Source organism: Euwallacea similis, chromosome 30, assembly GCF_039881205.1.
Source record: "Euwallacea similis isolate ESF13 chromosome 30, ESF131.1, whole genome shotgun sequence".
Lineage (NCBI taxonomy): Eukaryota > Metazoa > Arthropoda > Insecta > Coleoptera > Curculionidae > Euwallacea > Euwallacea similis.
This window is the reverse complement of record NC_089638.1, coordinates 43,983-65,179: the sequence shown is the minus strand read 5'-3', so window position 1 is coordinate 65,179 and position 21,197 is coordinate 43,983. Positions and strand designations below refer to the sequence as shown.

Sequence of the window (21,197 nt, the reverse complement as noted above, 5' to 3'; positions counted from 1 at the left end):
ATTAAGTCTTGTAATTTTGGCGAAATAATGCTTCATAATAGAGTATCAAATGATCAGACTTTCAGTAAAAAAGAAAGAATGCTAGTGGTTTTTTTGTCATCGACCTATTAGATTTTTTATTCAATTGTAAATAAATAAAATAATATTTACATCGAAATATCAATTTATTTTGTTGTTGAACTGTGAACAAGACATCTCAAAATGCCCCTAGTGAGACAGCGTTGAAATTTTTCCCACGTTTCGGATTTTGATAGAGGGCGAATTATCGGCATGAAGGAGGGGGGACTTTCTTTTCGTGAGATTGCCCGAAGAATGAATCGGAACCACACTACGATTGCGAGAATATGGTCTTCGTGGTCTGAAGAAAGGGTTCAGCGACATCGTCAAGCTGGACGTCCTCCCCATAGCAGCAACGCACCTGAAGATCGACTTCTTAGACGGATGGCCATTGGTGATCGATTTCAAACAACAATGTCTGTTGCAATAGATTAGATGGGAGCTCTAAATCGTCGGGTGTCGATGGCAACAGTTTAAAGAAGAATTTCGTCTTTTGGCCTGCATTCATATCGCCCAAATCTACGACTGCCACTAACCGCCCAACACCAAGCTTCCAGATTGGCCTGGTGTCAAGAACGAATTGATTGGAATCATGAGTGGAACAATATCGTCTTCAGTGGCGAGTCGCGATTTTGTTTATGGATCAATGATGGTCGTAGAAGAGTCAAACGATACCGAGGTGAAAGAAGAAATTTGCAATTTTCTGAAAGGCGCCACACAGCTTTAACACCTAGTGTTATGGTCTGGGGTGCGATATGTGTTGGCCGAAGATCTTCTCTTGTGTTCGTTCCAGGCACCCTAAACGCACGTCGCTACATTGACAATGTTCTGAGGCCAGCATTAGTACCTTTCATGCAAACTTTACCAAATGGCATTTTCCAACAGGATAATGCAAGACCACATAGTGCGAACATTACTCGACGATACCTGGAAGAAGCACAATTGGAAATACTGCCTTGGCCTGCACGGTCACCGGACCTATCGCTCATCGAACATCTTTGGGATATGATGAGTCGCCGTCTTCGAAATTTACCGAGGCCTCCAAACAATGTGGATGACCTACGACATCATCTTGAGGTAGCATGGAATGAAATACCCCAGGAACATATTGATCATTTGTTGCAAAGCATATCGCGAAGAGTACGTGCTTGCGTTGCCGTACGAGGCGATGTCACTCATTATTAAATTTTTCATTATCAAATGTTGTATCTTTTAACTGAAAGTCTGATCATTTGATACTCTATTATGAAGCATTATTTTGCCAAAATTACAAGACTTAATTATTATTATTACTGGGTGGTGCATTTCATGTGAAAGTGAGTGTATATTCTCACCTTTGGCGACCATGTGAATTAATAAATTTTTTCTATAATATAACTTAATTAATCTCAAGACATTCTGATCTAGAAGCTGTATTAATGGTGTAACATTTGGAGGAATAAACATGACAAATATGGCGCCATCTTCGACTTTCAACTTTCTACTGGATCAGTGGGAGCATTGTCTAAAAGGAATAAGCACGTTGTTCAAGTTTTTGAATTTTTAAGATCCTTTCATCTAAAAAATCTCTTCTAACTACACGAACGTTTATTGAAATGGTTAGTTTAATTTACATCTGAAAAAAACCATTTAAAGAACCAATCCTTGAAAACTTGCTGGATCATCCGAGCATTTTTGATATTTTTGTAAATAAGCCAATTAGGGAAATTCTTTTAGACATCAAAGGGACTTTGTTTTTCCAATGATTAAAGAAGTGAGCTGTGTGAGGACACACACAAATTGTTTCCCTCGACAAGCTCTATCCAACGGTGCGATCAGTCAAAGAACTATTTTGATGAGTTCTAGAGATAGAAGTTCACATACGTCAAATATAACGGGTAATTATTAAAAGTTTGCACTCTGCGCTCCCGAAAATTTCTGGTCCGATTCGGCCGTTCGACTACACAAAATGTTCCTCTCGAAAAGCTCTATCCAACGGTGGGATCAGTTGAAGGATTATTTTGATGATTTTCAGAGATAGAAGTCCACATACATCAAATACTCCGGGTAACTATTAAAAGTTTGCACGCTCTGCGCTCGGAAATTTCTGGTCCGATTAGGCCGTTTGACCACTCAAAATGTTCCTCTCGACAATTCCAGAGAAAAAAATTTATACACGCCAAATATACAGGGTAATTATTAAAAGTTTGCACGCTCCGCGCGAGCAAATTCGTTTATAAAACGATCGTTCTTGACCGATTTCGCGTGTTTCTGAATGTTTTAATCATTTTGGCACTTTTTCATCAATTTGGTGCAATTTGAAGCCAAAATAGACAGATTTAGCCGAAATAAGCCAAATCGGCCGATTTGAGCAAATTTCTTGATAAGTAGATCCTTCTTGACAGATTTCGCTCGTTTCAGCCTATTCTAGTCATTTTTCCACGTTTTCATCAATTTGGTGCCATTTGAAGCCAAAATAGACAGAATTGGCCGAAATAAACCAAATCGGCCGATTTGAGCAAATTCCTTGATGAAACAATCGTTTCTGACCGATTTCGCTCGTTTCTGCCTGTTTTAGTCATTTTGGCACGTTTTCATCAATTTGGTTCTATTTGAATCAAGTTTTACCAGATTTGGCCGAAATAAGCCAAATCGGCCGATTTGAGCAAATTTCTTAATGGAACGATCGTTTTTGACCGATTTCGCTCGTTTCTGCCTGCGTTAGTCATTTTGGCACGTTTTCATCAATTTGGTGCAATTTGAAACCAAAATAGAGAGATTTGGCCGAAATAAGCCAAATCGGCGGATTTGAGCAAAGGCCGTGTAAGGTTAAGGGGTCAATTCGGCCCCCACGGGTGATCGATCTGAAATTTTTACCAAATAATAATAAATTTTAGAAAACTGCGAAAAACTAATCGAAAATTGCCAAGTAAATATACACACCAGCTACATACCACTAGGCACAATAGTTTATTGCTATGTGTACAGGTATACGAAGGCCATAAGTGAGAAAAAATAATTTATTGCGATAAATACTGTTTTTTTGCATCGTGATCTACGTATACTTTGAATTGTTATATCTCAAATACTGAATTTGGTACAAATCTGATTCAACGTGGGTAGATACTTCGAGAGGCCCTCTACACAGTGTGCAAAAATGGTTACTGTACCGAAGTGCGAACTCCTCTAAAATCACCTAAGTTTTTTTTTTAGATTTCGGCCCTTTGGCATCAACCAATAAATCTATATGTATATGAAAATAAGAAGGTGGTTACTGAAGGACGCACCATTTTGCCCCACGCTGTACGATGAATAGTTCCCGAGATATGGCGTTTTAAAGTTTTCATCTTCAACCCCGTCCTACCCTTAAATGGTGAGACTTAGGAAGTTGAAATTTTATGTGGTAAGTCCTTTGAGTAATAAGGACAATTGGTAAAAATTTCAGATAGATCACCCGTGGGGGCCGAATTAACCCCTTAACCTTACACGGCCCTTCTAATTCAAAATATCAAAATGATATCTCATGTCACAATGTAGGCATCATTGAAAAGAGAATTGAAAGACCTTTCAAACAAAGTATCACTCAACCCCACTTTCCATTTAAGATTTTAGGGGTGAATAGCATCCTGGTCAAGGGGTTAAAGATAAGGGTTTGGAAATAAATCTGAAAGGTTTCCTCCTCATCAAATAAATTGATATGTTCAAGTGATTTTTCTTTTCATGACATTAAGAACTCTAAACTTGAACCGAAACGGTTTTCGTTGGCCCACCCTGTATGATATGCTTTATATTGACCATAAAATTATTTTACTTATTTCACCTAATGTCCATTTTTGGGGTTTTAGTAAGTTAAAGGGATCATACTTTTTTCCTATGGCTTGTAAGAATGAATAAATTATCACCGTGTTCTAAATCTGTCAATAAAAATACGATTATATCATTGGGAGTGGCAAGAATGTCTTTCTCTGTTTCTTTTAAATTACTACAAATTATCAAGGATGTTTCGAATTCTTTTAGGAAATTTTGATAAGTTGTATTGCGAAGGATAGGATTAGTAATAATCGTGAATGTTTCCTTTTTTAACTATGGTTTCTACCAGGTTTCGGATAAGTGCATCTACTACATGATTTGACTTTCTGGATTTATAGTGAATTTCATAATCATTCTCCTCTAAGAGTAACCTCTAACCCATTAGCTTTGAACTAAGACCCTTTTGGTTGAATAACCAAATAAGTGGTTTGTTATCGGTTAAGATAATGAACTTTCAACCATACAAATACGGAAGAAAGTGTTTAACACTCCATACAATAACTAGAAGTTCTCTCTCAGTCGTTGAGTAGTTGGATTCTGCGCAATTAAGCGTGCAACTTGCGAATGAGATCGGAAGATCGTTTGGACTGATAGGATCGGGGGATCGACAGGATTGAGCCTATTGCATATTGGCTTGGATCCGTTGTTAAACAGAATGTTTTCTCGAAGTCTGGATATTGGACAATGGGTTCAGAACAATGGGCATTCTTCAATTTCTCGAAAGCATCTTGCTGCAAGCTGGTCCATTTGAAGCTGATGGTAGTAGTCTAATCAGCGGTTTTGTGATATTGCTAAAATTTTTAATAAATCTTCGATAGTATCCCAGGAGTGATTTGACTTCCTTTGGATTTTTAGGGACCGAAAGTTCTTGTATTGCCTTTACTTTATTTCTATCGGGTTTAACTTCTTTATTAGTAATCAAGCGCCCCAAATACTTTCTTTCTTAGAAACTCACATTTGTCTGGTTAAATTTTAAGGTTATATTCTGAGAGTTTTTGGAATATTTTAATTAACCTTTGGTTTTGGTTTTCGAAATTGTCAGCAAAAACTATGATAATATTGAAATATACGAAACATTCTATATTTTGAATACCTGCTAGGACAGTGTTCATTATTGCGTTGAAATGTTGCATTAGCACTGCGCAATCCAAATGGCATTCTATTGAATTGATAATGTCTAGTGGGTGTAGAGAACGCTGTCTTTCCTGCGTTTTATAGAGCCATTCTTATCTAATGAAATTCAGACGTCGAATCAATTGTAGAAAAGTATTTGGAGTGGCTTAATTGAACTAGTATCTCTGTTATATTAGAAAGAGGAAATGAATCACCGATACTGAGTTCACTGACTTTCCGGTAGTTAATTACTATTTTCCATTTTTTATTCCCTAATGCATACGATTTCTTTAGTACAATCCATATGGATAAATTCCATGGTGAAGTAGATGGTTGGATTTTTTTTTCTAACATCTTAGTTATTTATTTGTTGACTTCCGCTTTGTGTAGCTCAGGAGAGCGATATATCTTCGTATTTATTGGAGAGCAAGCTGTCATGGGAATTTCATGCATTACTGCATCAGTATAGGTCAGTTGGTCACCATTTAAGTGAAATATATTATTATACTTGAGGCAAATTTTTATCACTGAATACTTTTCTTCTTCTTTCAAATGTTTCACTTTCAACAACTTGGAAATTTTATTTAATCTATTTGAAAGGTGATTACACTTGTTGGAGATATGTTTAATGTTTGCTTCCTTGAGGTTCTTGTCACAATGCGATTGTGGTAAAGGTTCCAATAAGATTTTCATATCCGAAAGTACTACAGGTTTATCTGAGCAATTTAGGATTGAAGTAATAATTCGATCATTTTTTACTTTAACCAAACTAGGGCAAACAAAAATGTTGTTCAGTATTTGAATTCTTTTACAAATGCCTTCATTAAGTTTGAATTTATTACCTTTAGTTAAACAATCTGTGCGAAAATTTAATATTAACTTCTCCTTAGGTTTTGGGATATTCGTTTAATCTTTAAGGTTTTGAATGTTTTGTTCAATGTGCTCTAATTGGATTTTTTGTCACTTGGCAATGATTTCGTTGGAATTATAATTAATTTGACAAAGTTTTGCTCTAATAAAGTCGTTACCTAGAAGACCATCAAAATGTGTGGAAAAATCGTCTGGTATTAGGTGAAAACAGTGAGTGATAGTTATGTCGTCGAGGTTGATGAAGAGGTTGCAATGACATAAGGTTTTTTGAACTTTGGTGGTTTTTTCAATTCCTCTTGAAATAATGAAATTGTCTTCATAGCAAAGGATGTTGTCACATAATTTACTTAATTTAAGAGGTACGTCAGCACTAGTATGGAGCAAAAATGAGTTTGGATTTTGAAGTAAGTTAAGTAAGTGGAGAGAAACACATACACTGTATTCGTAAAGTCACGGATAAAAAGTAGTTTATTTTCAAATTTTGAATTTTATTTTTTCGAAATTTTGTTATGTAACATATTAATATTTTTGCATAGTCAAAAAGTAGAAATAACGTACTTTCACATGCTGTAAGAAATCGGGGGTTGTCATTGAAACAAATTATTGATGACATCATATTTTTTATACGGCTGAGGTCACTGACACAAACGATATGTCACATAAAGTACTTTTTTAAAATAAAATTGACGTATTCGAGGATTTTTTTTTGAAAATTTCGTTCTTCAGAAAAAATGAATTTATGCATAACTTTACGAACACAGTGTATGTCGTAACGGCATTATTTATGATTGATATGCGACCTTGATAAGGTGGGCGTTTCTCGGGAAGACAATCGACAGCTGAGAGTCCTGGTCGTTTAAATTGTGATTAGATTCATTTCGATTATTACGAAAGTCTCTGTTTTGATTGGTATGCTGATTTTGATTTATTGGGTTTTTGTTGCTATTGTTGTATTGCTTTTTGCGACACTCATTGATCGGGTGTCCTGAGTTTTTGTAATAGTTACAAATTTTAAATTCAAGAATCTGATTTTGGTTGGAGAAATGACGAACATTTTGCATGTTTGGCTAAGCTTATCTTTTTTCCTGCAATTGCTAATAATGTGACCTGGCTTATTACAATGAGTACAAAATCTAGGAACAAAGTTTAAATTTTGTAACCTAGTGATTTCGCCCTTTGATTCTATTTCTTGTTCTGCGTTTTGTGCAATAGCTATAGCTTCTTCTAGGGAGTTAGGCTTTTCCCTTTTTACTAGAATACGGAGATCTTTTTGAAAACCGGATATGAAAACATTTAACGCTTATTCTTTGAGTAAATCTGCATAAGCTTGATGTCCTCTATTTAGAGACGGATTTAACGTATTGATCAATTTTAAGTAGCAATTTTAAATTCTGTTAGCATACGTGAGAATAGATTCTGATAGATTTCGCCTACAGAAATTTAATTCGAATTACCAATGGCTAGTTGTTCTGTCTGAATAAGCGTCCAAAAGAAATTTTAACCCTGATCATTCGTTAAATTGCCTCTTTTGAACAATAGCTCTAGCATTGTCTGTAAGCTTAATTTCAATTAAGGTAAAAAGCAAAGGTTTGTGTTCCTCTTTGATTATTGAGTATGCTTTATCGCAATTATCGATAAATTCGAACAGTTTTGATTTGGTATCGTCAAATTTGCTAAGTATTCCTTTAACAAGTTGGATTAATAGTTTCGAAATTTCGTGATTTGAAGAAAAATTTTTGATCGATTTCACCTCAGAAAAAAATGTTTCCTCGTGATGACTTCCAAAATCTCATACTTTAGGGTATAGTGACGGTGAAGTTTAAAACTTACAGTATAATAAGTGGCGAACCCAGACGCATTTCCTTGGGAAGATAGCTATTTCTTCGAAAGAGTGTTCTAGATGTCCTCCGGTTATCTGCTTCAACGTGGTATCGTACAAGTTGAGACCTACATATTTTGGTGGTTCCAGTTGTCCTGCTGCAGTCCCTTGGCGAGAACAATAGCTCTGCTTGTTGAAGAGGCACAAGAAGATCATTAATTGAACTCTGGACGTACGAAATTTGAAGAACCACAAATATCGTGATATAGGCATCAATACAATGGATTATTTCGGTATTACGTCGACATATCTCACTTTTGACACCAGTTTTGTAATATACCCCGATGCAGAAAATAAAAACACTCTTGTATTCGTCACTACTATGTTCTTAGTCGTTTTATTTTTCAACAAAAAGTTGCTCTCGTCTGTCTCAGGCCCGTACTTATATCTAACTTATCAGTCAAGGGGGTGGTTAGACATTAATAATTTAATTACTATGAAGACACAAATTTTGGTTGAACCCCATTATTGAGTTGCGTTGGCCAATTTCAATTTCTCATGGGAAAGGCAAACAAATCTTAATGTAATACTGACAAATGATTTTAGCTTAATGTAAGAATAATACATCTTTGGGTAGGTCCACTGCAACATTTCGGATGTAGTAGCAATTTCATTCGTGCAGCATCGAGAAAAAATGTCGTAAATATCTAAGCTTAGAGAAAGTCACATGTTATTTACTAAAAATACATAAAAATGAGGATGGCTTTATGAAAATTTCGGACAGTGTAGTTATGTTATTCAGAGAAATTGTGTGAGTGATCATTCCAATTGAAGGGAGACATAAGCACAGGCATAGTGGTGGCACTTGGAGAAATACTCGGTGTCGATTGCGGAAATGAGGTGCAGGAAGTTGAAAATTCATATTGAGACAAAGACGTTAAGACAAGTAGTACAAGGTGCTGTAGTTCCATTTCGAAAACGAGAGGAAATATCTTGTTTCTTGCCAGTGCTTGTACATATGGTGAAAACTTTTTAATAGTGTCAGATATATATAAAAAAACAATCTAATTCATCGTGTTCCCGTTGTAGTCTCAAAAATTAAAATTTATTATAAAAGGGAATATATGCGCGTAATTTGCGCCCTCCAAAATCACATCGAACTACATCCACCTTCAGATTAAGGCGTACTGCTTGCGAATCAACGGCGCTTGTCAACCATTGACGATAGAACGGGAAATGGGAGCTTGTCTCCTTTGCACTTATCAATCACCTAATTGCCTTTTGCTTGCACTTTCTAAAATTCCATGTGCATAGCAACGAAAGGGGCACTGTATAACTTTAAGGGGTATCGGGTCATAAATAACTCTCAAATGTATAGAGAAAACATACTATTCATTTTATTTTAAAAAATCCGTTATTTCAGTTTGTTGACAAGAACTAGAAGCATGCTTGATAACAGCAACTTCTTTAAGCTCTTTAAGATAAAAAAATATTGCAGTTGTGCTTTTTCATGTTTAATTTTTGGAATTGATTGTAATTCTAAATCATTATCTTTGCTCTCGATTAAAATATCATCATTAATATCGTAGAACTTCAATCAAGTTTAGTTTCGTAAATCCACTGCAATATTTTATTGTTTATGAGATTTTCTTTATTGACCATCGTCAGTAATTTCGATATATTTTCATAGCTTTGGTATGTTTGCTGCCACTGTTGCCGTAATAAATCTTCAGGTGCATACTCTACGTCATCAATATTTTTCGGTTAAATTTTTTTCCAATATTTTTGGTGAGGAGTTTGTGAAACTCCTTCCCATGAATCGTGTAACAAATACACCACATCTTTTAAATTAATCTTCTTAATGCATTGTTAAAGATCGTTCATTTCATCATCCATCATCGATAAAATATGCACTAAGAGTCTCTTTTTGTAATTTAATTTAATCAACCGAATCGTATTTTGGTCCATTGGCGGTACGAGAGGAATACACAATTCGGTGGTAGAAACATAGCAGAAATGTCGTCATTTTCACTGATTAAATTTTATTCCGTAATATAGCTTTGAACTTTGTCAATCAAGAGTAACGATTTCTCAGTGAGGTTCTGATTTTTTAAAAACAATTTTACTTGTATAAAATAATGTTGGAACTTCTCTTTAAAAATTTGAGAATTCATCCAGGCATTGAAGCTAAACTTGTACTCTACAGGTAAGGAAAAAGTATTTTTGTATACTCTCGGGTTTTTGGCTTTTCTGCCTACTAGAAGCTTTAGTTTGTGAGTTCCGTTTCTATTAATGCAAGTCAAAAAACTGACCCTTTCTTTGCTTGATTTTCGGCCCGACCCTGTTGTCTCTTTGAGATTAACTAAGGTTTTGTTTGGAAAAACTTTCCAGAAAAGCCTCGATTCATCGGCATTGCATGTCTTACATCATTTGTTCAAATTGTTTTAAACAATTTTATCATGAAAGATACCAGAGTAGGCGCATTGTTTGAGAATTTTTCGTTACAGATTTTTAGATATTGTAACCCGCGCCTATTTTTTTAATTAAGGACCCATCTCCTTGCCACAAAGTTGTCTCTCCTACATTTCTGATATAATTGCCGGCTTTTCTCTGCTAGAAATGCATATGATGTTCGCATATGTCTCTCTCTTTGTTTAAAGAATCATAAGTATAATTCAGCCTCCATTTCTAGATGGTCAGTTTTTCTTAAAATCTTTCGTGTTACGGATCCTACATAGAATTTCTTAAGAAACCTATTTTAAATTTTACTTGATTACATAAATCTAACTACAAGATGTACTGTTTTACTCGACAATTTTCTTTCTATTTTTCTTAATGTCCGAAATGGTAGACATTCTGACGCCATATTTTTGCGCTATATTCTTAACACTTATTCTACTGTTCAATTTATCTAATATACTGTCAATAAATTTAACCCTTTACGGTCGTATTAAATTTAGACATGGGTGTCATACTGGTCGAAATTAATTTCCATTGAACGAGCAATGATACATAATCTACAAGATTATGAAAGATAAACAAGATTTATTAATTCTTTTGTGAACTTTAGATGTATGTTTTCACAATAATATCTTTTAATGTAATGTTTTTAAATAAAAATTATATTTTATAATTTTCTATTGTATGGTATCTTTGAAAGCAGTCTCCAACATCAAGTCCTGATTTTCAACTACGCGTGTCGCGAAAATAATTGAATTGGTGAGATCAGAAAGAGCGTAAGTTATTGGTTTTATAGCTTTAGCAATTTGAAAAAAAATTGTCGAAACAAGTAAAAGTTATTTATTGCAATGTAAATTTATTTGCAGTAATACAACATTGTGTGGAGGATATTTAAAAGTAAGAAAAAATATATTTAAAAAATGAGACACATGCCCTTTCTGTACTCAAATAAAACATTAATATAATATATTATATTAATTAAATAATTAATTAATATAATAATAACATTATACTCATAAAACAAAAATATAAAATTAATAAAATAAAAATAAGTATTGTTAATAATATTATTACCGCATTAATACATTATTATCAACGTCTGTATCACCGTCTGAATAAGACATAATATAATACTTTTTTTGAAAACAAAACAATCCTCTAGTTCTCAACGGCACATATTAATTTGTTTTTTTAATTGTTTATTATATTTTAAAGAAAACAACACGATTTTGCTTATCAAAAATCCGCTGTATCGAGTGTATTCGCCATGTGGAAGGGAAATGGGCATAAGTTAGGAACTCAAGCCGTTTCTGTGCTCACTATATTTTAGAAGTTCCCAAAAATAAGCGTTAAATCCCAAGAACTCATGTCTCTTTGCACTAAATATATGCGTCTATGTAGTACAAAAGTACGATATTACACATAATATCATTTTTTGACAAAATGCGACTCATGCCTTTTTTGATCTCACCGATTCAATTAGTTTGGCGTCTTCCGTCCTGGATTTTTCTGTGTGAACATACAGATCAATCTTTACTTTTTACATTTTAACAATGCCGCAATATATGTAGTTTGCCTTTAAGTCTTTTCTCTTTATCTAAGGACGATGGTTTTCCTGATTTTGAAGATATTCCGTCACGAAAATCACCTTTAAATTGTTCCACCAATTTTCGAACAAATGTAATGGAACTTTGCGAAACAAAACTCGGAAACATTTTTGGCAGGTATTTATTGCACTAGTTGTGACACACACACACCTTAATCGTTACAATACTAAAAATGATCTTGGCATTAAAGCGACAATTCAATAAAGAGAACCGAATTTGAAAGTGTAAGAGTTATGAGAGAGAGATGAATTTCGGGAGCGTTGAATTATAAGAGCGTCTTATAAGCTTCTTGGTATCTTAAGTACTAAATCTAAAGGTCAGTACCCATAGTCGTATCCTGGTTTTAGGCAATCAACAGTTGCTAACTTTCTAATTCTTTAAACCGTAACGTTTAAAGAGAATGGTAATAATGATTATTTACGGGGGTGTCGCAGCTATACAGATTTTGGCTAAACGTGGATATATTTAGACTTTTGTCTTGGCAAGTCGTGCAATTTCGGAGGCTTATTTCAGTGGTTGTGGAGGATTTTTTAAAAATCAAAATACATCAAAACTTAGCTTAATAGGTCCTCTTTAAGCCCCAAAAAATTGTTTCCGACATTCACAGCGGTTAGCGCACAATACCGATTTCTGTGGAACCTTGCAGTTGTCAAATTTTTCAAATTTTTACAAATAACTCGGAAACGGTAAATTTTAAAAATGGTACACCTCACATAAACTGACTTTAAAATTTAACGAGAAATCCGAAAATGGCAAAAAAATTGAGGGGTTCCATTTAAAATAACGAAGTTGTATGAAGTCACACTTTTTGGGGTCACCCTGTACATTAGAAAATAATTTCTGGAAATACGCCTTTATGCGTTGTGTAATTCTGCAAAAGAAAAAAAATGTTAACTTTATTCTTGTAAAGGCTAAGGAATCCTGACGCACTATTGCAGGACTTTGTATATTTAATTTGTTAAGATCATGGCATCTGCTGAGGAACTTAAAAAGTTAAACGTGGCTAGGAGGATATGCAAGGTCCAACTTACCATGTTTGGTAAATTTATCGAAAACTTGGATTTGGATAATGGATTAAGTAGTACTGAAATGAATCAATTAGTAGAAAGATTTAATAAATTAGACACTATTTTCGATAAGTTTGAGGTCGCTCAAAGTGAGTTGGAGCTACACGTTACTGATCTTGATGAGGAGGTAAATGAGCAAGCTAAATTTGAAGGCCGATTCTATAGCCTGAAGGCTGAAGGCAAATATTTATGAGATAAATTTAGTAAGGCCGATAGATCAGCAGAAGTCAGCAATGCAAATGAATCGGTGCCTTCTAGTCCCTTAGCTGGCGTCAAGTTGCTAGTTATCTCGTTGCCCACCTTTTCTGGTGACTATAAGCAGTGGTTAAGTTTTCGGGATACCTATGTAAGCTTAATACACAATAACGGCTCGCTGAATCAAATTCAAAAATTCCATTACTTGCGGGCATCGTTGCAAGGCGTGGCGTCTCAGGTTCTGAAAACTCTGGAATTTACGGATAATAATTATGATGTCGCATGGACAACCTTAAGCGAGCGATACAATAATACGCGAGTACTTGTAGATATGCACTTGAAGGCGCTATGCGAGATAGAATCGGTAGACAGGGAATCTGCTCATAAATTGAGGAACCTAATTAATAACATAGGGAAGAATCTGAGGACGTTATCGACTTTGGGTCAAAAGACCGAACAATGGAGTGTTTTGATAGCCTATCTCGTAAGCACCAAGCTGGATCGAGTAACGGAAAGGCAATGGAAAGAAGCGAAGGGCAACCAGAAAGAGGTTTCCTCATGGGAATCCTTGAGAGAGTTTCTAAAAAATAGAGCAGACATGCTAGCAGCAATCGAGCATCGCAGGAGTGACACCAAGCCAGAAAGAAGTACAGGGTTCAAACACAATAGGGCAACTGCTAAAACTTTCGTGGGAAGCGATTTGAAATGTGTAGTGTGTAAGGCAAATCACTTACTAGTTAATTGCCAAAATTTTCTGGCTATGCCTCCCAGCGAAAGATTTAACAAAGCCAAGCAACTGAAATTGTGTTTGAATTGTTTAAAGTTAGGGCATTTCGGATACGATTGTCGTGCAAAGCATTATACCAAGTGCACGACTAAGCATCACACATTGGTGCACTTTGAATCTAATAGGGGATAAGAGGCGATCTCCCATTTGGAGGAGAAGTTGGAACATCGTATCTCGTTATCTGCACTAAGTTCGGAAAATCATGTTTTTCTGTCTACAGGTAGAGGTTAGTAGTTCCGGGGAGCGCGCTTGAAGGTGCGCGCAGTTTTGGATTTGGGAAGTCAGTCGAATTTTATTAGTTCCTCGTTGTGTCAAAGGCTAAAGATAAAGATAAACAAATTCGAAATGCTAGTCGGAGGATTGGGATTAAAGACGTCGGAAATAACACACAGTTGCAACGTTGAGGTTTATGCCCAACGCAGGGGTTACCAAGCTTCTTTGAAAAGTTTAGTTTTGCCCAGGATTACCGGATTCATTCCTGGTGCTGTTGTGGATATCAGTCGACTAAACATTCCTTCCAACATTACATTGGCGGATCCAGAATTTAATGGACCTGGTCCCATAGACCTTTTAATATGTAGTGAATTGTTTTATAGATTGTTGTGTGTTTGTCAAATTAGTCTTGGTCCGAATAGTCCCATTCTGCAAAAAACTAGGTTCGGCTGGGTCGTCTTCGGGTCGATGATGCAGGCTGGCATCAGCAGCACTGTCTGTAATTTGAGTATTAATTCGCGGCAGGTTGGCCGTGAAATCGAATTTGATTTGAAAAAGTTTTGGGAAGTTGAGGATAACTTTGCTGAGACTAAGGTCTGGTCGGCTAAAGAGCTCGCATGGGAGGAGCACTTCCAAAGAACGCATAGGCGTTCGTACGACGGTCGTTTCGTTGTTGCTATTCCCTTCAAGCATCCTGTCACTGAGTTAGGTAATTCGAAGGAGAAGGCTTTCCAAAGGTTTCTGTCATTGGAGCGTAAGCTCAGTAAGGATCAAGGGATGAAGAATGAATATTGCAAATTCATTTCTGAGTATTTGAGTCTGAGGCACATGCCTTGGGTGCTTGATGAGGATGATAGTGTCTCCTACTATATGCCTCATCATCCCGTGATCAAATCGGAAAGTTGCACTACCAAATTAAGGGTTGTATTCGATTGCAGCATGCCTTTTTCAACAGACAAATCTCTTAATGAGTTGCAAATGGTTGGTTCTGTAATCCAGCCTGATTTGTTCGATATTTTGATTAGTTTTCGTGAATTTCGTTTTGTAGTATCGGCGGATATCGCAAAGATGTATAGGCAAGTATCGATTGAGCCTAAGCAATGGACGTTGCAAAGAATTTTTTGAAGGGAATCGCCCTCAGCCCCTATCGAGGTTTTCGAATTGAATACCGTAACATACGGTCAAGCTGGCGCCAGTTTTCTGGCTGTAAGGTGTCTTCATCAAACAGACGAGGAATGCGAACTTGATGTATCATCGATAATAAAATTGTCGTTCTATGTTGATGACTTCCTTCACTCAGTAGATTCGATTGAGGAAGGAGTCAAAATCGGTAACACGGTTTCGGCCGCATTGTCGGGCGGCGGATTTAAATTGAGAAAATGGATTTCTAATGAACCTGCAATTTTGGGCTCCATAAGTCAAGGAAGCGAGGACTTTCAGGTGTTAGACTTCAATGGTGACGATAGGGCTAAGATTTTAGGGTTGACTTGGCAGTGTTTATCTGATATTCTGTCCTACAAAATTCGCCTTTCTGAGGGAGGAGTGAAGGTGACCAAGCGCACCATCTTATCTTGTATTTCGCAAGTCTTTGATCCTTTGGGTCTGCTGTTTCCTTCAATAATTGTCGCTAAGATCCTCATTCAGAAACTTTTGTTGGAAAAGTTATCATGGGATGAATCAGTTCCTGCCCATTTGCATACTGCTTGGGTTAAGTTTCGTAGTGAGTTGCCAAGTCTTAACAAAATTAATATTTATCGCCACATCGCATGTTTAGACGCTGTACGCCATGAGTTGCATGGTTTTCTGACGCCAGCGAGGCAGCTTATGGTAGCGCTGTTTACGTCAGATCTATCAATAGAAACGGTGACATAGCAGTGAGGCTATTGTGCGCCAAAAGCAAGGTGAATACATTGAAGTCCCTGACCATTCCTCGTTTAGAGCTGTGCGGTGCATTAGTTATGGCCAGGCTAATGAACAAAATAAAAACTTTCGCTAGATTGCAGTTTGATAGGTGTGTATGCTAGTCGGATTCGTCTATTGTCTTGAGCTAGTTAAAGATGTCCCTCAGTAGCCTAAAAATATTTATTAGCTAGGGTACCGGAGATTCAATCGCTTGCAGGGGAATATGAATAGCGACACGTTCCCACGAAAGAAAATCCTGCAGACCTATTGTCGAGGGGCGCATTTCCCAATAAACTCATCGAACTGAGCCTTTAGTGGAATGGCCCTTCCATTCTTCATTCTGTGGAACGTCATTGGCCAAATACTTTTGAAGGGCCTAAAGAGGTGCCAGAGGTGCATATTCCGAAGGGTGTCTTCGCGCTCGTGTCCGCAGGGAACTACCTCTTTGAACGCTACTCTGATTTTAATCGGTTGATTCGAATCACAGCATGCATGCTTCATTTTATTCGCAATTGTCATTCGAGGTCGCTGAAACGGGACGTCCTAAGTGGCTCATTTTCAAGCTTCGAGCTAAATGATGCGACTAAAACATTAGTCAAGATTGCCCAAAGGGATAGTTTTCCGGATGAATTTGATCGTCTCATCAGGGGGATCGCCTTGAACCCAAAAAGTAAAGTGCTGAGCTTGAGTCCGTTCGTGGACAGTGAGGGCGTAATGAGAGTAGGAGGAGGCTGCGAAACTCTCCTTATCATTTTGATAAGAAGCTTCCTATGCTCCTCTCTCCCAAACATCGATTATCGCGGATGTTGTGCGAGCACGAGCATAAAAGGCTAATACACGCCGGTCCTCAACTATTGCTCTCGTCCATGAGGGAAAAATTTTGGATTATCGTTTCTCGTAGCTTGATCAGGGCTACCGTTAAAAATTCTATCACTTGTTTGCGATTCAATCCTCAATGTTTAGCGCCTATTATGGGTGACCGTTCACAAGATCGCTTAATTGGCGAAAGCGTATTTTCGGTGGAAGGAGTGGACTACACGGGTCCTCTCCATATCAGGGATAAAAAGGGTCGCGGCTCGAGGTTGTCCAAGTGTTACGTAAGCGTTTTTATATGCTTTGCAACGAAGGCTTTGCACTTGGAATTGGTGTCCGATTTCAGTAGTGAGTCGTTTCTGCTCGCTTTTCGTCGATTTGTGGCTCGACGTAGATGACCTAGTCACGTTTATTCGGATAATGGCACAAATTTCGTCGGTGCCAATCGGGAATTGTCAAACCTCGGCAAGTTCTTAAACAAAGAATCTCGCAATTTGGTCGATTCATGTGCTCGAGAAGGTATACAATGGCAGTTCATGCCCACTCAATCACCTCATTTCGGAGGTCTTTGGGAGGCTGGTGTCAAGTCGGTAAAACACCACCTAAAGAAAGTAGCGGGCAATGCGAACCTAACGTTTGAACAATTGGTTACCCTATTAGCACAAATCGAAGCGATTCTCAATTCCCGTCCTCTTTCCCCCATGTCTTAAGATGCCAATGACCTAACTCCCTTATCACCCGTTCACTTCCTTATTGGAAAAAGCATCACGGAACTACCCGACCCAGACCTGCAACATGTTTCTGCAAATCAGCTGTCTGTATTCTAAAGAATACAGTTAATCAAACAGCACTTTTGGAAACGATGGAGCAAGGAATACATCAGCGAACTTCAGCAGAGAGTTAAATGGAAAACACAGCAGCAAGACATCCAGGAAGGAGTACTTGTACTCATCAAGGAAAATAACCTTCTTCCCTCGAAATGGCGCACGGGACGAATAGTGGCAGTGCATCCTGGCCGGGATGGAGTGAACCGTGTAGCTACCATAAAAACTTCAAGTGGTTTGATGAAACGATCGTTTAGTAAGATATGTTCCTTGCCGGTAGAGACTGTCGTTGAAGACGCTGCAAATGCTTCAAGGCGGGGGGCATGTTAAGGACTTTAGGTTGTTGTTTTTTTTTTGCTGTAGTTTGCTTAGTTTATTTATTTTGTACTTTGATCCCTTAAGATACGCCCATGTGTGTCGATACTTATTTGGAAGATTCCATCTGGGCGCCAGATGACCGTACCCATCAGGTCATATCGAAGGCATATCTTTATGGCTGGGAAATACGTTACTCGTCAAAGGAAGCTTTCTAAATTGGACCATTGCCGCGATCTGCAATACTTCAATAAAAGCAACTTGTATAGGTATTTACCCGATGGCGGCGGTTTATAACCTTAGGCGCAACCATAGCCTGTAAAAGCTTCTTGTATTGATACGCCCCTGGTTGGAGCTCCTCAGGTTTAGTACTTAAGGGATGATCGCAGTAATTTTGCTCTCTTTGACCAATGCTCGCTCTAGACATGTGATCGTAAACATAGTTCATAATCTTCCCAACTAAGCAAACTCCCACTTCATACTTAGACCAATACTTTATCATTATTTAAATAAGTGAAAATTAATACAGTCCACTTTCGTAAACCAAATTGTTGTTTTCGTGGTTTTCGTTTATCGAAGGAACCTCAATAGTGGAAGTACCACATTTTGATCATCGGGTAGAATTATACATTTCGGTCCTGGAGCCAAATCATATAATTCTGGTCCCTCAAGCTGCACCACACATTTGGTTCCTCTATCCTCAAACCAAATTTAGTCCTTCCATTCACACCGAACAGAAACTAGGTCTCAACATTCAACAGAAGCAAGATTGAGAAATAGCCGTGTAAAAAGAAAAGGACAAAGAGAAAGAGAAAAAGTGAACACAACAATCGATATGACTAATTATTTATAATAATACACGCTTGAATCCGAGAAGTTTGACGCTTTAAATTAGAAATACTAAAAGTACCAATTGGGGTCCCGAAGAGACCCCACTTTTGTTTTCTGAAGAACAAAAATTTGTAATAAATTCATTGTTATGTTCTAAAAAAATATATTCTGCCTCAAGCAATACAGACGGCTGGAAGATAACATTTCTGCAGTTTAGTGAGAAAATAATCGGTTTTAACTATTTTGCATGAGAAAAACAAGTGCGTGGGGTCGTTGACGATCCCATCCGGTATTCGGAGAGTTAATGGAATCATTCAGTTCGTAAAGGAATATATTAATCCTAAACGCCTTTATGCAATATTATTTAGATACTTTCGATTAGAAGAAATTTTTACAGTAAATATGCAGAATATTTTTTTAAATTCGTACAGTGTATAAAAATGCGCAAAGATATCTTGACACCTGAAGATCAAAATAAGAAATTTGATTTATATCATAATACAAAAACTTGTCACAGAGATATAACTGAAATGAAAATTGCTCTAGAAAAAAAAATTTTTTCTTGGCCAAACATGGCTTTGGATATTGAAAATTATGTTAACAACTTTGAAATATGTCAAAAGAACAAATATGATCACAACTCCCCGGTTATTAAATTTAACCTAACACCAATAATTTTTAAACGTTTTGAACACATTCATATGGATACGTTCAGAATTGAAAATACTTTGTTTTTAACAATTATGGATACATTTTCTAGATACGGACAAGCATATACAGGGTGATTCATTGGGAATAAGACATGGCGAAACCCGAGATAGGGGACATCAAAATATGACGATTGGACGCAACATGCCTTATATCAATGTTGCGCGTTTCAGAGTTACAGGGTGTTAAAAGTTACAATTTTATTTTAAAACTCCTTAATAACTTTTCGTGTTTTCATAGCATCAACACCAAAATCGGTGTACTTAGGTTTTGTAAGATGCCAAATAAGGATTTTGATCTAATTTTTACGAAAGGCGCTAGTTAGCAGTCTAGAGGGCGCTAGTTACAACCCACCGCTTCGGTATATTTGATTATATTATTTTATGAGTGCAACTAAGGTCAAATTTTATTCAATATATTGAAAGAGCGTCTATTTTTACGCAAAAAAGGTATTCTTGTTCAATCCCGATATCTCTCATCGTTTACGAGATTTTTACCTATAAGCTAATTCGTGTCGTTCCATTTCAACTCGGTTTTATTAGTTTTCAAATAAATATTTTGCCACATTAAACAAATGAAAAGCCATTAACAAATGAAAAATAAGTTTTATTTAAGCAGCTGTTCAAAATGACCACCTTCCACCTCAATGCACTTTACTAACCTTTTTCTCAAAGATCTTTTTATTCTAAATTGCATATCGACGTTATTCTTGATTTCATCAGCTGCTTGTTGAATTTTTTGGCATAATTCTTCGCGAGTATTAATTGTCCCTTTGTATACAATTGCTTTCATACTTGACCATATTGAGAAGTCCAATGAGTTGAGGTCTGGACTTCTCGCAGACCACGGAAATTCACTTCCACGACCGATCCATCGATGTGGAAAAACATTGTTCAAATATTGGCGCACTTAGAGAGAAAAATGTGGAGCCGCTCCGTCTTGCATGAACCACATATTTTAACGTAAATATAATGGAACATCTTCGAGAAGTTCGTTAAGTTGTCCTGGCAAAAAATTTAAATACCGAAGGCCATTTAAATTGGCTGGAAGTTCGAACGGACCAATAAAAAGCCACCTATTACACCACACCAAATGTTTATCTTAAATTCGTGTTGGAAATGTGTTTCTCGTACAGCATTTGGATTCTCAGAATCCCATAAATGGCTATTTTTCCAGTTGAAAATTCCAGGGCGTGTGAAAGTTGCCTCGTCAGTAAATAAAATTTTGTTCAAAAAATTTGGATTTTCGTTTTGTTTCTCTTGCAAAAATCGAACAAATCTTAAGCGAGCAGAACGATCTTCAGCGAGCAAATTTTGAACAGGTGTTAAATGATATGGATGGAATTTTTCTTTATATAAAATTCTCCAGACAAACGATTGACTCATTCCCATCGTTGCACTTAACCGGCGTGTACTTAATGTTTTATTTTCAGCAATTCGTACTAAAACTTCCTCTTCCTGTTCAACCGGGATAGTCCTTCGAGCATCATTGTTTTGGCTTTGAGGGCGAAAAGAGCCTGTTTCTCCCAAACGATTGTACAGGTTTCTGAATAATTTGTGATTGGGTTGTTGTCGGTTGGGATATAATTCAAAATAACTACATGCTGCAGCACGACCGTTAAAATGCATTTGAGCAAAAACACAAATCATATCGTGCATCTCACTAAAGGAAAAGTCATTATGCCTTGGTATTTTTACTTTTAAATTACTATTTTTTACTTAAAAAGAGCAAATGGCAAGAAAAGAGTCTAATTACTTTGACAAGCTAAAGTAACAATGGCTAAGTAATGCATTGCTATGCAAATGAATCACAGCCACCTCCGTTTTT

General features: G+C 36.8%; 2 protein-coding genes across 2 annotated transcripts; both read left to right on the top strand.

The window, feature by feature from the left end:
* Positions 1-12,681: 12,681 nt before the first annotated feature.
* LOC136417747 (uncharacterized) lies at positions 12,682-13,896 on the top strand. Its single transcript, XM_066403546.1, has 2 exons — positions 12,682-12,961; positions 13,007-13,896. The coding sequence occupies exons 1-2, from the start codon at positions 12,682-12,684 to the stop codon at positions 13,894-13,896; spliced, it is 1,170 nt and encodes a 389-aa protein (XP_066259643.1).
* A 213-nt stretch (positions 13,897-14,109) lies between these two features.
* LOC136417746 (uncharacterized) lies at positions 14,110-17,973 on the top strand. Its single transcript, XM_066403545.1, has 9 exons — positions 14,110-15,053; positions 15,105-15,794; positions 15,836-15,992; positions 16,195-16,599; positions 16,641-17,040; positions 17,087-17,157; positions 17,226-17,395; positions 17,522-17,830; positions 17,880-17,973. The coding sequence occupies exons 1-9, from the start codon at positions 14,110-14,112 to the stop codon at positions 17,971-17,973; spliced, it is 3,240 nt and encodes a 1,079-aa protein (XP_066259642.1).
* The last annotated feature ends 3,224 nt before the right edge of the window (positions 17,974-21,197 follow it).